General features: G+C 41.7%; 1 protein-coding gene across 1 annotated transcript; it reads left to right on the plus strand.

Moving 5' to 3' along the window:
• Nucleotides 1-6,316: 6,316 nt before the first annotated feature.
• Nucleotides 6,317-18,006, plus strand: RGR (retinal G protein coupled receptor). Its single transcript, XM_057371422.1, has 7 exons — nucleotides 6,317-6,395; nucleotides 9,011-9,167; nucleotides 9,873-9,994; nucleotides 14,933-15,086; nucleotides 15,610-15,727; nucleotides 16,513-16,626; nucleotides 17,499-18,006. Exons 1-7 carry the CDS (start codon nucleotides 6,317-6,319, stop codon nucleotides 17,640-17,642), a joined length of 888 nt encoding a protein of 295 aa, XP_057227405.1. The 3' UTR covers nucleotides 17,643-18,006.
• Nucleotides 18,007-18,318: the final 312 nt, after the last annotated feature.

Genomic DNA, 18,318 nt, shown 5'->3' on the forward strand with positions numbered 1-18,318 from the left:
ATGGAAGGTTTTATTAGCAACACAGGCCAGACACTAAATCAATTTCATTAGGTAAATGCATCTCCAAGAAGCTTCTGGCAGGACACATCTTGTAAAGTGGAAAATCCTTCCGCCTGATGCAAGTGGAGAGCACGTTAATGCATTACGTCATTCTAAATTGGATCTTGCACTTAATGCTGATGAAGGCAGCTCCAGAGCAACAGGACCAAAGCCATTAACAGACCTCTAGAATGAAGAAATAAAACAAAYCCACAGAGGTTTTGGCAAGGAACGTCCAAAGTCTGTCAGTGGTAATTCTACTGTGCACACATTGCCCAGTGCAGAGCAGCAGAGGTGAGGGCAGACCTCTGACCCTCGGGGGACAGAATCTCACACCCTTCCCTCACGAGGCCGTGCTTGGCCCCTTTCTGTCCACGAGCAGGAGCCACCCCACCCCACAAGGCCCCACTGGGGTCAGCAGTGCCCAGCGAGCTGGCAGAGGATGGAGGGGTGTAAACCAGCCTGCCTGGTGTCTCCCTATCTGCTGCCTTGGGCTCAGGCACCCAGAGACACCTCGTGATGCAAATGTGAAGTGCTGGGCATCGGTGGCACTGTCACAGAACCTCCAGGTCCAGTGGCAGAGTGACCCCAGAGTAAGACAAGTCAGACACTAACTCTCACCTCACCTTAGGGGACGAGTGGACCAGCCACCATGGCCAGAGCTCTTCTACTCTTCTTCTACAAAGGCCCCACAGCAACAGGCAAATTCCATCAGGAYTGGACATTCAGGATCTCTGAATTCTCTGGGACAAACCCTTTGTGCACTCCTCTGCAGAGGGAAAGCAGCAGAGGAACTGATTATCATGAAGTTACCTAAACATGCACCTAGAACAGAATAAACATCTGTCCAGCAGCAYCATTCTAACTGGAAACAAAGTGCTATCCTCTGAGATGCCTCAGCCACGTACAAATCCGTGACAGTCCAATTTAATGACTGAACATACCATGGTCATATCTGACATATTTTAAATGAGTGAAGCTTCCTTAGGTTTATATTCCTGGCCCCATATCTCCATTGTACCWTCATTGCCTAAAATACATTATAATTCCCTCAGTTCAACAAAACCTAACTTTGGGCTTAGCATCCTCAGCTGCAKGACAGAGGGGGTCATGCAGTAATATTGCTGACTGCAACCACCTTTTCTGATTTGGACCTTAATAGTATTAGTCTAAGCCCTGCAGAGTCACCTCTGCTTAGAAACAGTGGCTGTTTTATATTGCTCCTTCAGGCATGCCAGAAGAACTTCCAGCATTGCTTATCTGGCACCTGAATGCAAATGCAGCAGAGTGTTTTATGCAGCAGCCCTCTGCCCTCTTTCCAGTCTGACAATCACCRGCTTTCCTATTCTGATTTATCTCAATACGGCCCTGAGAATTTGCAGGCCGACAACATATCTTTGTGGCAGTTCTATTAAACTTCTTGGAAGCTGCAAGTTTTACAGGGACAAAGAAATTTTGGAAAAAAAAAAAAAAACAAACAGAAAAAGGAGAAAAAAGGAGAAAATGTGGAAAGAACAAGAAGAGGAAATATTTTACCTTGTATATTTTTATTTTCTTAATGTTATCTTCTCTGCCCATTCCATCCAATAACAGTAAACAAAGCCTAGCTTAAACAAGATCATCAATACATTTGGGTTTTAGATGAGGAAAAATTTAGATGTGATTAATCCCTCTAAAGGTAAACAGATCTTAAATGAAGTTAAGGAAAGCTATGCAGAATTCAGACTTAAGTAATGTTTGTATGGGAAGTATCATCAGGAAATGCGGGGACACAGAGATGCTGATAGAAGACTGCTAGAGAACCAATATATACAATACCACAGTGACAGGAAAAAAGATGTGCTTACATCATACATGGGCTAGAAGTTCATTTACATACATGSTCAGTAGCACAGACTCACTGAGGAATGGTTCAGAGAGAATCACATTGGTTACTTACAGGAGCAATAATAAACAGGAGGGCTGGTGTGCAAATCCTCTCTTAATACAACTAAAACCCCTCTTGAAAGCAATGGGTTTTTTGATAAGTGGGCACTGGTCTTTGAACTGTAATCCCTGGAGGAGTTAATTCTTCTAGCAGGAAGGTCTCAACCCCAAGGGGAAATACACTAACAGTATTAGGTATATCCTGCATTCTGTAGGACTGTCTTCTCTTCCAAAGTCCTGAAATATGTCCATGTTCAGCAGAGAGAGATGGCATATTTCATTATATTGTGAATATGGTACATGGCCCTAAAACTAGTAGGCTAACTGAAAGCAAAACACATTTATAGGTGTCTCAAATGCATTTTGAGAGATGAGTAACAGATCAAGACAACAATGATACATATTTGGTTATGATCATGATTGGTACATCCAGCAAAGGCTAAATCTAGGCTGCAATTCATGTTCTAGTAACTTTATTAATTTTCTAGCCTGGGTGGATATACAAATATTTATCAAATATATATCCAATTTACTGTGAATTAAGCTACCTGTGTCTAGAGAGGTAACTCAAACAGTAGAAGCAATTCTTCTCAGCTCTACAGCTGAGTTCTGACTGATACAGAACATCTACAGCAAGTTCTGACTCCAAAGACTGAGGTGCAGCAGCGTGCAGGGAAGCCAGTCCCAACATTTCCTGGTCCCAGGCATTGCATCCTCAGGGAGCCAATCACAGGGCTAAAATGTCACATTTGGGAAGCAGGTGATGGATCTCTGTCCTTTTTTGAAGAGACTTTCACACAGTACTGCACTGGCTCTGACTCTGAAGTTGCCCCTCCTGGCATTCTTACATCCCATTGAATTTACAGCTCCTTCATTTTTGCTCAGCGTGGCCAAGGAGCTTTTCCCAAATATTATCCCTGTTCTTGATGCTGTGTACTTGCAAGTGAKCCCTTTCCTCTACCTTCCTCTGCACAGAGAGCACCTCCACCCCTGGTTCCAACCTGCTCTGGGTCCCTCACATCCTCCCCAGCACACCCAGGGCTGCAATCCTCACTCCCCAAAAGCACAGCCACTGACCCTRCCCAGGCCTTCACCACTGCATCTTCCTCCAACAACTCTGAGGCAACTGCAGAGAAAATCAGACTGAGGAGAGCGTTACGCTGCCAGACTGTGGAGGAGAAGGGTTATAATGTGACTGCAGGCATTTCCAAAGGGGTGATGCCTGTCCACGTGCTGGTGTGATGACTTTTTCCCTGCATCATCTCTCCTATGGCCAACACCAGGTGCCTATTTACAATCTGGGTCATATTCCCAATCACTCCTACCAAACTGAAACAAATTTACACAACTGTAACCAGAAGGTCTCCAGACAATAGGCTTTCTGTTCCTTTCCTTGGCAAGAAGCCTTTCCCATGAGGACCAAGACTACCACTCATTTCAGTGATACCAAACTGCAGTTCTGCGTGGCTGCATTCCCAGCCCGCTTCTGCTGAAATGCTGCAGTTTGTCATTTAAAGGCATATTTTGACATAAAAAGTCAAATTTGGCTAAACCTAAGTCAGAAGAAAGGATTAAGAAGGGAGAGGAATAATAATACACCAATTTAGCAAAGTTCTTGCTGTGAATATAAAACACTGTGTAGGTAATCTGCATTGATTGCTCGAAGAAAATTCCAATTGTGTGAGCACTCTGTTATCTTCACACTGCACCTTTTTTTGTTGTGCTTGTACCAATGCATATTTTACTAAGACTAATATGCTCCCATCAAATCCATACAGTTCTATGAAATCCATAGGGACATCTGGCAAGAACCTGTATCTATTTTCTGTGTATTCCTTCCAAACAGATTAGTAATCAGTGAAATATTCTTAAGTGAGAGGGTAAAAGGAAATGGATGTGTTATTGATGCAGAAAGATCAGTGGAATCCAAAACATGAACTTGCAGGATAACATCAGGTTGAGCAAAAACCTTTCCCCTGAATCTGAAAGGAGCAAGCAGCTRTTGAAAGGGTGCATAAAGTAGAAAGGGGTTACTAAAAACTTCATCATTTAAGRAGTTAGTAAATGTCTTTGGCGAACCTGTTATCATTTGCATGTTTTCCCTGACTTCACAGGAATACATGATGTGAGGTGATGTCTTACATAAAAAGGAGGGAAAGGGAATGAACATGGCTTTGTTTTACCAGCTGGAAGAAACCTATCGTTAGAAGATTCTGTCAAAGTCAATAATTTATTCCTTATTTGCACCTCCTCTTTGCTTGAAGAAAACGATTTATAACCTAAACTTACAAGTGAACATAGCAACCATATTGGACCATATATCATTTTGTGTTATCTCCATGTTCCATTAGGAAGTCAGCTTCAAACAGCATCAAAAAAGGTATTAAGAGACTGATGCATAAATTTTCTGTTGACATGAATTTCACTTGAATCAGATGCTGAACCACCACTGGAAAATTTGCCTGTGACAGACTTGTGTAATTAAATGCTGCATAGGTAAATTAAAAGAGATTTAGACATGGAAATCATTAAGGTACTTGAAGAAAGGCAGTCAACAAGTTAATCATTCTACTAAATGTCTGTTAAATCCAAGGGGGCTGGGGTAGTATCCTACTATCTCGGAAGAAATAGTTTTGGAATGAGCAAAGTCTGCCCCACAAACTTTAATACATGGCACAAGCAGTTACAGCAGTGTAACACATTTGGGAGATTTGCTTGGGAGCGAAGTGGCAGGCAACCAAAATTACCTGACAGCCCTCACAAGGGCAGGTAACATATCTGTGTCCTTTATCCCCAGTCCAGAAGAGCTGTGCAGCTTYATGTTGACAAGGATTACAATGAGTCATCCATTTTCAGAGCTATCCCACCAGAAAGATTTACAGCACATTTACAAGATCTAACACTAAGTTTTTGCAAGAACATACAATGGATCACTGTTAAAACACAGATTTAGATTTTTCCTGCTAGGATGCAGGACTGCCACCTTCTTTGTTATCAAGACATGTAGGTGAGTGAAAGACAAACATAACAATGGATTTATGTGGTGCAATGTCATTTACTTTGCTTAAACCAAACATCTGTATAGACTAACAAATATTATGCCCTCCTGAATTCTACTTCAAAATCCAAGAGCATATCCATCAAGGCAATTACCTACATCAAAAAGAGCTGTAAATTGAACACCAGAGATGAAAAAGCCACAGCAAGATAGTTTTGCAACAGCCTTGGAGCTCTAATCASTTCTCCTGGGCATCACAGGCTGAAAGCACAGTTTTCAGGAAAATTGGAAAAAAATCCACCACTATCTTCAACCAACACCACTGACTGTAAATGCCCCTTCACCATGTAGTCAGGAGAACTGAACAAGCTCTGGTGGCATCTGGAGCAAATTCACACTGCCTGACCTCAGTCACCTGGGAGCCAGGTCAGCACTGTGTAGGGCCTAAGCTGGGGGACGCTAATATCCTTTGTGCTTCAGCTCCCTTTTTGCTCCCATTTTGCAGTGGGATTATCAGGATGAAGRAAGTTATATATCTAAGTAGCAACTATCATGCCAGTGACACCTTGTTAAGGCAATGAGCTGGAGGTTGGACAAGCTGCATGCTGCATAAACTCCAGAGCCACTGTTGAGCCAGACTTCAGTCCTCAAACATCTCCCAAAGGMCAGGAAGGTAATTCCTGTGAGTGCTCACTGCTCAACAACTCCCATCCTTGTATGCTTAGGGCCCCAAATCAGTAATTTCGGTTGGACTCTAATCAGGCTGTGCCAGTGTGCACATTAATTTAAGCCTCAGTTACAAAGAGGAAATATGTTAATATAGAGAACAATCATTGCCAGAAAAATACACTGTCCAGTTTCTAACAAATGGGTGAGGGGAAAACCTACAAGCTGCAGAAATTATTGGTTCATACTTTCCCTCTAATTATCAACTCAATGAGTGCCCCTTTGTTTTTCAGGTCACTCCCCAATTATATATTTCCTTTGTTCCACAACATTTAATTCTTCTCCAGTGTTGCAAAATTAACTGGACAGGTTTCTTAATCTTGTGTCCACAAAGAACTTGTTGTAATTGCAATGAATGCTTTCATTCTGCTGGTGTCTGAAATACGATTTGCAGGGGAAGGGGGAGTGCGGGCTGATGCTAGTCCCATCATTAATAACATTCCTGCAAGGATTGTAGTGGTGGGAGTAAAAACCCCAAAGCTTTTATATAATAACAGCATGTGTTTGCACGTGAGCTGCTCCTTTAAGAAGCCTTGGGCTTCTGGAAGTAGAGGGATCCAGAGAAAAGGCAGCCCTACAGCCACACAGAGGGCAGAGGTTAAATCTTTTGGCATATTTACCATAAGAATGGTCACTGCACACCCTCTCCCTGAAGGCTTCACTGAAATAGAAGTGTTTGCCATTGGCACTGCCCTGCTGGTAGAAGGTAAGTTCAGTGTGGGACCTCAGCAGCAGTACCATTTTTTTTTCCCCTATTATCCCAGGTGAGAGGGGGGAAAGAAAATTGAAGTAAACAGCAGTATTTGTAGTATGCTGACCCTGGTTACTGTGGCTACATCACCAGTAATTCTGCTGAGTAAATCAGGGTGAGCACAAGCTMTTTGCCGTGCAGATCTGCACTCTGTGCTTAGCTGTGGCAGTGAAGTGCTTGCTGCTTAGCTTTCTTCTCAGTAATCTGGGATGTAACATTTTGGTGATGACTTTTAAAGGCAATTTCATCTTTCTCTGGGGAAAAATGTTGAAACTACTGATAATCTCTCAATAAAATTGGACTGCTTGTTTTGTGGGTTGTGATGGCTGTTTTATAATCACATGATGGTGCCAAAAGAGCCTGTAAACTGTTAGCATACATCCAGACCGCATTGGCTGCTCTGCAATTAATGGCTGCTGGGCAAAAGCAATAAACCATATCAATTTAATTTAGCCAATGTGATCTTTCATCAAAGGGATATGCCATTTGTTGAAAGACTGCAACAAAACGGTGAATTTGTATCTACCTGGCCGCTAGCAAAGGCTTGTAGCTGRGATTATGTTGGTGTCAATCCTGGTTTCTGGGATCCCATTCCTGTAAAGTGCAACTCATCAGGCAGGGGATGTGGGAATTGTTGGGCCCAAGAGCAGAGGGGGAGAAGCTTTAGCACCATCAGAATGGAATAAATGCTCCTTAGCTCACCCCACGAACACGGAGCATGGGTGCTCACCTTCTCCTTGCAGCCAAGCTCATACCTGGCTGCAAAGGAAAGCTGGAAATGCTGTCAGACACTCCTCCTCGGAAGRGAGAGGGAAAAGCTTCTACCTCTTTGCCCAGGTGTTGGCTGGTGCCTAAGCAGAGTCCAAGGCTAAGCTGACAGCCCCTGAGCCATGTGCACAGCCTAGCTAGGCAGAATTAGCCCACTAGATTGGCAACAAAACTTTATCATAGCCATTTGACTCAGAATATCAAGCTAAATAATGAAAGATTAATTCACTTTCTGAAACACTCTGAGACAAAGGCAATGAAGACCTCTCCTTTTTTTTTATGGCAGTTCCTAAATGCACATTGCAAAAAAAGGTTGTATTGAAGAGTTGCATTCACTTTATTAAGTGGACACATTTGTTGATCTAAAAATGAAAATTCAAAGCTTTTTTTTTTTTTTTTAATTTAGTATATTCTCTATTTGTACACTCACGCTGACCTTCAAGAAAGCAGAATCTGGTAAAGCCTGAGGCTTCCAAAAACAGGGGAAAGATAGAAAAAAAAAAAAAGCTGATATAGTAATAACTCTTCTGCTCTATTCTAAATATGCTCAGAACACATCTCTCCTAAAGGCTTCTCTGCATTTGGGAGAGTCGACAGCAGATTTACCCTGTGGGTGGGAGGTAATCTGACAGGGAGGAAATAAAAACAGCAGATCTCAAATGGTTCCAAATATTTCTCCTGGAAATATTTTGTTRTATGTTGTGTAATGATAGACACACATCAGCTGTTACTATGGTTATGCCATCAGCCATTAATGCAATTAAGGTAGAAGCAGGATTTCTGACTAGAAAAAAATCATCCATCTTATGTAAYTGCAGAATTAAGACAATAAGCATAAGTAACTACATTACTTTACAGAATTAGGGGATATGGATTTTTTCTGTGCTACATCATTTCTTTTTCCAAGAACACAAAGGAAAAGACACAGTGCCTCTCATCTAAGTGAAACTTAGAGATTGGATGTTGAGTCACGGCCTCATCAGAGATAAAACAATTCAGGTCGCCTTGAAAAGGGCATTRCAGGACAAAGCTTGAGTTTAAACCAGTGAAGGATGGGTTTCAGGGTGGCACAGCTCTGTGCTGGGTGAATAGCTCAGATTGCTTGGATACTCCTCTCATTAACATTAACTAATGTTTAGTTAGGACCAACATTAACTAATTTTTTTTTAAGTCTATCAGTGACTGCTTTTCATAATTAGATTATTCCTTTCCATGTATAGTCTATTGACGAGGGGCAGTAATAAGATTGAGCTGGTGTGAGTCAAGCACTGTGTAGGCTACCCTGAGACAGCAGCCCAAAGGGAGGCAGGCTGTCTGAAACACGACTGAGGGATTTCTGTGCTTAAACAACAAAGAATGTTATAATTTGTATTAAATACAAACTATTTCTCTATCAAAGTCAGGCCTGGACATGTGTGCAGCAGCAGCATGTGSTGGCTGTCAGCCCTCCTGAAACTGCTCCTCTGCATTTCCCTTGCTCTGAACCCCGAATCCTGAACCATGTCCCTGCATGGAGCCTGACTATCCAGCTTCTTTTATTATAACAAACAGCAGAATTGCAAATAAGATCAAATTATTTCTGCTCCACATGACTGATGAAMTCCAAAGCACTGGCTTGAGCTGTCACCTACAACTTCTCTTCTGAAAGCCTCTGTAACTTGCCTGMAGACTGACCACTACTGATATATTCCTGTGCGTAAGATTCCACTGTAACTATTGTCCTCTCATCAAAGAAAACAGCAGTACCATTGTAGATATTTTCCATTTCCAKTTGAATCACACCAAACAATTCTGTCTTTCAGCCCTGCTTGGTTTCTGTCTGAATGGCTTGACAATTCTTTCTTTCCGAAAAATCAAGGAGCTCCGGACACCCAGCAATCTGCTGGTTCTCAGCATTGCCCTGGCCGACTGCGGGATCTGCATCAACGCATTCATCGCTGCCTTTTCCAGTTTCCTCAGGTATGGCAGAAAGCTTTTCCTAAAGCATGCTTGGAAGAACCACACGAAAAATAACAGCTTAAATTCTAGGAGGTCAAACTAATTAAATGGCTCTCTTTCTACCATAACTCATAGCCTCATTCCCTCAATCTGAAACAGCAAAACAAAACTCTACATGGTTCTACCAGGCAAGCAGAAAAGCAGATTTTACTGCATATAATCACTGACAGATTGTAAGACTGACTAGAGAAGACATTTAACCAGATAGATTTACCAATGRTTATAGAAGCTAATTGAATATCAAAATACCATTTCACTAAACCTCCAGATTGATCCCAAACTTGTCTGCAAGTTCTTTACCTGTTGTGTTGCACTGACTTGCCCACATTGACAAATTGGCTCCTCACAAAGGAGGCAAATCCTGAAGATCAGGATAATTGGATGAAATGCAGATTTCAAATTTAAAAACCCTAACTTTTCAATACACAGATGCAAGGTTAGACTTTCTCCTCAGTATATGAATAGCTGTTGTCCTGTAAAAGACAGCACAGCAATAAAAATGCTGGCAAATACCCAAAGGTAGGAGCACAGTGRCATCTTTCACAGCGTTTCTCAGACAGATTGCACGAGCACAGGCTATCATTTTGCGCTCTCCGTTAATGCCATTTCCAAGCATGTCTTCAACTTTTTCTATAGTTTTCTTAACATATCCTTATTTGTTGACAGATACTGGCCTTATGGCTCTGATGGCTGTCAAATSCATGGATTCCATGGCTTCCTGACAGCCCTAGCCAGCATTGGCTCCAGCGCTGCTGTCGCCTGGGACCGATACCATCACTACTGCACAAGTAAGGGCTGCAATTTACCTCACAGCCTTACCCACATCCTGCTAAAGGCMGCTTGCTTACGTTTCTGAGAATCAAAGCAAGCACATATTTATTATTTGTGTATCTTATATATGTTTGCTTATTTTGCACATTAGATAGAGCAAATATAAATAGTTTCAAAAGGTATGTTTCCTGTACAGGGGGCAATCAGCAATGACTGTCAGGASATATTTTCATCCAGATCACATCCAGTTTGTGACCCTCTTGCCATGCTTTCTCTTAATCCATAAGTAACCTTTAAAACAAAATCCCAAACAAATTCTGACTCCTCATGTTGAAGAAAAATCTAGTCATCTTGGGCTTTTATCAAACATCCTCTGCAGAGCCAGCRGCTGGAACAGAGCCCGTGCAGAGGCATGACGGGGCAAACAGAGCTCAGCAGCCTTTCTGTGCAACACACAGGCATTTCGGGTGCAAAGAGACATCTGCACCCACACAGCCCTTCAAGCACAGCATCCATGGGATTACAGCAGCAAATGGCAAAACACACAGGGAGTGTGTTCAATCAAAACACACAGGGAGTACGTTCAATCAAAACACACAGGGAGTACGTTCAATCTGATGATTCTGTTGAGGGTGGAAAGGCTGCCAACTTTGTTTTGTTCTGCAATTTTTGCAGAAATTCATCTCAGGCAAACGAATTTGTTTTTTCATGTCTAGACAAAGGTCCCAMATAATGCAGGCTGTGAGCTAAATCCATACTAACATCCTTTGGACACTGAAATGCATTTGAAGCTGGAAGAGTAGCATCTGTATTTTACAAGAGAGAGCCTGAAAACAAGCATGTCTGGTAAAGACATTTTACTCTCTGCCACATTGGCTTCAATGCTTTKTTGTCATGCACTCCTCTAGTCAAGAGCTTACACTACATTAAGAGCACAGGCAGAAGGACCCTCGGGGCACAATTTCTTTACTTTGCTCAAGTTGTTACTTCCTGATGGCCAAACATAGCTCCTATAGTGAACATTTTGAGCAACAAAACAAAACCAAAAACCCAGAAGGTTCTCRTGCCCTGTGGTTATTCCAGTAAAACCAGCCCCTTCTAGTTCAATTCTTCACATGCTGATTGCAAGGAAGTCATGTTTCATAGATATGCTACACCAAGCCTGCAGGCTATTTTGTGYTCTCAATCCATACATTAAACTCCTGTTGACACTGGTGCAACTTGCATGTCTGTACAAAAGGTACAAAATACCCTTACCTAAAAACAAAGCTCTTTCCAGACCCAATTTCGTCATCCCCAGATTTTTTGTTATGTCCTAACAGTTTCCCAAGAAAACTTTTKCTTTGGCATTCCCCAGCTTGGCACTTGATTATACACTATCCATATTTCTGAGGAAGACAAATTGGATGAGAATGTGAGAGATGACAGGAAAACTTGGGACTTTACAGCCATTCTAATAACACAAATTAGAATAATAGCACAAATTTTTCACCAACATTCTGAAAATTGGCCAGGTTTTTAAATCTGGGAGTCAGCATAAYCCTCAAAGCACTACCTTTAAAGTGTATTGATAACTAGACAAGTCAGTCAACAGAAATCAGGCTGATACTGCTTGGCATGTGGAAGAAAATAGTATTATCACCCCMCATGACAGAGAAAGTCGAGGTATTTCACCCTCCCCTCTCTTGTTTTTTACTTTCCAGGCAACAGCAAGGGACAGCTTTTTTGCACTGTAGATCTAGTATGTGCTAACACCTATTTTACTTATGACTGATACTTATTTTTGCTTATAAGACTTTCAGATATTTCTGTCTTTGACAAATTTAGCTTTTTTTAAATGATACATTCCATAAAGTTTGATACAAACCATACTGTCCTGGAATATATTGTAACTTAATATTATACAGATATTATAACTATTTGCAAGGATGAGGAAAAAGGACTTCTTTTTCACTTCATCACGGAAAATCCTGTTGACTTCTTGTTTGAGATGCTCTTTTTGAACAGCAGACTGAAATGCAGATGAAAGGCAGCCACTGTGTCAGAGATGTATTTTTCACTTTGTGAAATCAGCTAAATGTTTGAATGATAAATCTTTAAAAAAKACATTCATAAATGTTTCCACAAACTAAACACAGAGATATAGYTTATGCCTATATCACTAAAAACTGRCCATCATAATCAAAAGGATTACGTTCTCATGCTCTCTCTARTATTTCCTAAAATTTCAGCTTTTGGCATCACAATTTCAGTAATCTTTGAATGACGGGGGCGCAGTCTTTCTCTTCCAAAGCAATTACAGAAATAGTTTAAAATTCCCTGTATTAATATTTCCCTGTGTGGAAAAGAGAAGCTTCCCTTTTGCTTTTCAAAGAGAGGAAASCAGAGCACAAGAGTGATTAGACTTAATAGGACCGAACTGCCAGCACTGGGCCCTAATTAGGAATTATATCTGTWAGCATATGCTGAACTCCTTGCATATGCATTTTATTGAATTAAGGCCTACATGGCTTTTACATTAAATTTTATCTGGCCCAAAAAAGGCACTTAAGGTAAAGCAATGGCCTGCTGTGCACAAAAATAATTGAACTGCTCTCAGCTTGTACTCTTGCTGTTGGCCATCTCAGGGGAGGACATTTTTGCCATGTGAACATAGCACAATTCATTCCCTCTCCTTGTGCTGAAAGTGTTTTTTTCTGGGTAAAACTAAAATTATCTCAAGTTTATTTAATTTTACATTTATATATTTTTAAGTACTTCTGATGTGTAAATATTTTCTGGAGGGTCAACAAGTAGCTGGTTTCACCAAGTCTGCTTCACCATTAATCTCATTTTRCAAAATGTCAAAGCAAGAAGGAAAAATTTAATTTTGTTGGTTCCAATTCTCTCCTGTTCCAGTGTCCAAAGTGGAGCCCCTTAAGTGTGAGGAGAGAGAACAGATGAGCTCAGCCCCAGAAATGAGCTTTCCAAAGGCAGACTGTTGAGACTTGCCTGGTGCCGAACTCCATTATTGCACAGCTCTTTTATTCTACATCTAATAAGAAAACAGTAATCCCTAATTCCCATAGAAAAGTAACAAAAACAAACTTCTCCTTACACTTTTTCACAGAAAAGCCACAGAAAAGTTGAAATTTTAGGCCACTAAAGTAAAAAGTTGCTTAGGCTACRTTGCTTCTTTGGACTGGGAGTTTAAGAATAATTACAAATTACTAAACAGTTGTGCTTGTATTTCTAGTCCCCTAAATCAAAAACTATTATTTTATTTTCATCTATGTCATTCTAGAGTCATATTATATCAGTACTACAAAGCAATATTTAAGCCTTTACAGCCAAAATATATCTTCTATGTAGTATTCATATAAAAGACGGCTATTAGTCCTTATTAATAATTCKTCATTAGTAATTATTACCAAATAATGTTTTCAAGTACTAAAAMAATCAAAAATTTYTTGCAACTACCAAATATAAAGCCTRGAGTGTTTCACACAAAGTATTTACTTTCATTTTCCTTGGTATTTAAATTGCAATATGTGCAACTGTCTTTTCCCATGAATTATTTTTGAACACCTGCCCCAAATTAATTTTCCAAATTGATTTTCAATGCAATTCAAACTCTAATTTTTTTTCCCTGARGGACTTCTGGAAAATAAGAAAAAGGAGAGGGATAGAACCAGAATTCCTGTAAAAGAGCAGTTTCACTAACACCTTTTATTTTCCTTTTTTAAAAATAATACAAGAACAGTACAACACCAAATAGCTACTGTAGGGTTTGTGGWTCTTCCTGGAGCTGCTGCCTTATGGGGACCTCCAGCCTATATGGRCCCCACACGCCCTTCACCCACAAATCAGAAATGTCTGATCCCATGGCAGGGAYTCACCTTGTGCACCTCATCCCCAATCCTTCACCTGCCAGGGAAAGATCAGAATTGGCCTGAATGTCCCTGCCTGCTGTCTAAGGGCAGACARAAATCCTGCTTGCCAGCCTCAGTGAAAATTACATAATTACTGGGCGCTAATGGGAGATTTGATTAGGAAGGAGTGCTGGGGAAAGTCACTGCTCTCSTTGCCAGTGCTGCTGGCGTCACGGGCTGCTCAGCATGGGCATGGCAACAGACATTGGCCCCTGTAACCAAATTATCCAGACCTTTTCACATGCAAGCACTGAGGCCAGCACAATATCCTGAAGCMGCAAGGAAGCCTGCCTGCCTTCTCCACAAAGAAATACTTCCTGTGTCTTCTGAAGTTTCCAATCTTTCATTTCATTTCTAAGGATGAAATAGGCACAAAGCGAATCATTTTTATTATAAAATTAGAAAAAAAAAATACAAATGCTGAGCTTCACATTTCCTACTATAGGCTAAGTGATGATCTTAAGGGCAAAATTAATTGTTCAGTAGTATTTTTAGAACAAGCTGTGTTGTCAGGTTATATATATATATACACATAAATATTGATGACCACTAATTTTAGAACCGGGTGTATTAGACATACACACATGCCCTGAACTCCTGGCCAGGCAGGATGTAGGCAGGGGCTGGGGAGTGTGTGCACACTCACATTTCTGATCTGACCCACACTTTGCAACASGACTCTGTTTCTCCAAACACTATTTCTTGCATCACCCTGCTCATTGCACTCTCTGCCTCGTCTGCACTTTCAATCACATTCCCAAAACACAAGAATATTATGTTTGTAATGGCAGCTGTGTCTCCAGCGTGTACAAAGCTGAGCAGCAATACAGCGTTTGTCTCAGTAAAACAAAAGGGAAGCACAGTTTGCTGTTTCCTAAAGTCTAAAAGCTTCCTTCATATTTGATGCAAGACTGATTCCTCCAGGGGTAGCTTGAGGATACAAAACCCAGACAACTGCTTGCTTCTGCCTGAGGCCCCTGGGCCTGCCAGCTGTTTCCAGTGGTTTTGTTCGGGGCATGGAGCCCCCCTTTTCTCTTCCCACAGGGAGCAGGCTGCAGTGGAGCACGGCTGTCTCCATGATGGTGTTTGCATGGCTGTTCGCCGCCTTCTGGGCCGTGATGCCCTTAGTGGGGTGGGGAGAATACGACTACGAACCCCTGCGAACCTGCTGCACCCTGGACTACAGCAAAGGGGACAGGTGAGRGCCAGGGCCAGCTCCCACAGGAGCAGAGTGAAGCCTGCCATCCCCTGGGATGGCCTTGGTGGCACACACAGCCACGTGCCCATCACTGTTTTTGGGGGAGATGTCCCTCCCCAGCAGCTGGGACCAGTGGGCATCACCCAARGCTGCCTGGGCTCGCAGGGTGGCAATGGAACAGCTAAAGTCAGCTTCCTCCATGGGACTCAGCTTTCTGCTACTCCCTCACTCACTATAARCTGCACCTTTTCTATGTTTAGGGCTCAAAACTCTTTCAGAAGGCTTTTGGCTTTATGCAGTCCTGTCTGAGTAGCAATGTTTGGGTTTAGAATACAAACAGCTGTTGTGATTTCCTACAATAATACCCTTCCCACACACAACAGCGTGGCACAGCTTAATTGSCCTTCAGCAAATGCTGCACCTAAAACGCATTGACAAAAATTGTAGCAGTTTTAAAAATACAAGTTGGTAAATAAGAGGAATTAACACCCTCTTTTTTTTTTTCCCTTCTCAACTTTTCCAGAAACTATGTCACATTCCTTTTTGCTCTGTCCACTTTCAATTTCATGATCCCGGGCTTCATCATGATGACAGCCTATCAGTCCATACACCAAAAGTTCCGGAAAACTGGGAATGTTAAGGTAAGAAAGCTCCCTCAGCCCCTGCAATCACCTTGCCAAAATAGAGCTGCAGCCAGTAGAGACACAGTCCTTGAAAGWAAACAATTTCTTTCACAAAGATGATGGCTCAGCTCTTTCTGTGCWAACTCCCCAGAGCTACTTGAGTAGGAGGGTAGAGGTAAACAGGCTGGGGCCATTCAGAAAGTTCATGGAAACACCATCCTTGGAAATTTCAACATTTTATCAGATGGCCACATCTGGCCCACCCTAGTGCTGTAAACTGTTCCCCATCAAAGAGGGATTTGGACAGYGATCCTGAAGATTTCCCTTCTTTGACACTGGTCCAACTCTCCTCACAAAACAAACACAGAGCATACAGAATATTTGCCAATGGCATATCAGTATTTATCCAGAGATATTTATCTCAGGAAGGATTGCTATTTCCTGCTCTGCTACAGGCTGCTGCACTGCCATAGCACTGGCTTCACACAGTTTGTCTGCAAGACCATCTGAGAAGTCAGCAAAATACCATTTCTTTTTATCTGTTTTTAAATTTTCGCATTGCTCTCTCCCCTCAGCACTGATTACTGGCTGTGGCTTCTCTCTCTAGCACACACTCTGATTTATCTGATCTACCAAAGGGTGTTTTGCCACCTCTGCCCCTCCCTACCCACAYCTGGGAGCAGTGCTGTGTCCCATATCCTGTTGGCTGATCCTCTCCTGATGGCCTCACAGGACCTCTGCCATCCATTTGTTGCAGCATGTGGCTGTGAAACACACAGAAACCCATTGCTCTTGTATTTCAGTTCAACACTGGTTTACCACTGAAGACGCTGGTCATTTGCTGGGGTCCCTATTGCCTCCTGTGCTCCTAYGCAGCAGTGGAAAATGTGATGTTCATTCCAGCAAAATACCGCATGGTACGTCTGTTCTGCCAAGCCCTGACAGTCTCCTCACTCTCCTCTCTCTGCCCCTAAGGAGCAAGGCCAATTTACTCACACCTGGGTTCACTTGTAAAAACACATATGAGAAGTAGACATTTTCCCCAAAGCATTCTGTTCCTCCTCCATTTTAAGTGAAAACAGGTAAGCACAGTGAWATAACAGACATTGCATTACCGCTTGGATCAAGCAAAAATTTAGGAAGTCACTGGTATTTTTCTTCAGGAGTGAGTTAGGGGTCTATAGCCTGTGCTGTTCTATGGCATGTAGGAGCTTTTTGTGTCCTTCCCAGTATGAGGTACCAGCCCAGAATTTTCAGTTATAAAGAGACTGTCTCATTCATATATCTAAAAATTCTCTCTTCTCAAGGAAGCTGTAATTGATCACTCCTATGCTTGTGCTGCCTTCTTTTCCCCCTTTCTTCCCTGAATCTTGGCTCCRAAACCACTTCTGAGACTCAATACTATCACATCAAACCTTTCAACTTTCTTTCAATGCCCCAAAATCCACACAGTTTCAGGTCACCAAATGCATTAGAGTATTCAGTATCCCTTACAAAATGTGTTAGCAGCATCAGCATGTTTATCCATCAGAAGGTGTCCATGGCATACCTTTCACTCATCCTGAGTGTTGGTATTTACTCTCAGCTAAATTATCCCTGTCTCAGGCAATGCCAACCTAAATTCTTTCTCCTGGAGACTATAATTTCCTGAGTACCCTCTCTGGGGATAGGAAGCTATTGCCATTGGAGACAGGAACTTTTTGGTAAAGGGAAACTGAACACGGGCTGCAAGCAGCCCATTGGTTTTTTGGTGTGTTTTCCTAATAATAAATATTGTGTCTTTTGACAGATTCCTGCCCTTATTGCCAAGACTGTGCCAACAGTGGATGCCTTTGTATATGCCCTGGGGAATGAGAACTACAGAGGAGGAATATGGCAGTTCCTCACAGGACAGAAGATTGAGAAAGCAGAGGTTGATAACAAAACTAAATAACCCATTATGGCATTAAACAAAATTACTGCGGGTACATCACCGAAAGCAAAATTTAAGAGAAAACTGAGTGCATTCTCTGATATGTATGTGCACAGGTGGTTCCACATTGGAAAGGCTGTGCATTGGCTACAAATAATGAAATATGGAAAGAAAACCCTCCAGATAACTGTCCAAACCATCACAAGCTGCTTGTCAAACAAGCTGCCTTAAACCTGTGTTGATTGTCATCAGTCTCATTTTATATGTCACTGCAAATAAACTATGTGCTGGAAAGCAATTTTTTTTCTCCTGATAAAAGCTAACAAATATTCAGCAAATTAACTGAAGCAGGATATTCATTTATCCAGTGAGGCCTCATCAGATCAATCTGTGCAGTTTGTCCATATGGTAATGTCTGGATTACTAAAAGATTAAACCAGTATCCAGTATTAACCACATGTCTTTGTAAATAGCTTGTTCATCTGAACAACTCATTTTCAATTGCACCCAAAACAKGAGTTTCCAAATTTCCATCATGAATCTGACATCCTAGTTTCATAAAAACATTTTAGTGAACATGTTTCCCCAGTAAGGAATATTAGCTTGGCTCCTATTCAGATGAATTACTGCCTGACATTCTGCTTTGTCACACACTAAACTGCATCAGATTTTGCAGCTGCTGCTTAGMAGGATAATC

The sequence above is a fragment of the Malurus melanocephalus genome, unplaced genomic scaffold (assembly GCF_030028575.1).
Source record: "Malurus melanocephalus ecotype Western Australia unplaced genomic scaffold, MMel_1.1 scaffold_146, whole genome shotgun sequence".
Lineage (NCBI taxonomy): Eukaryota > Metazoa > Chordata > Aves > Passeriformes > Maluridae > Malurus > Malurus melanocephalus.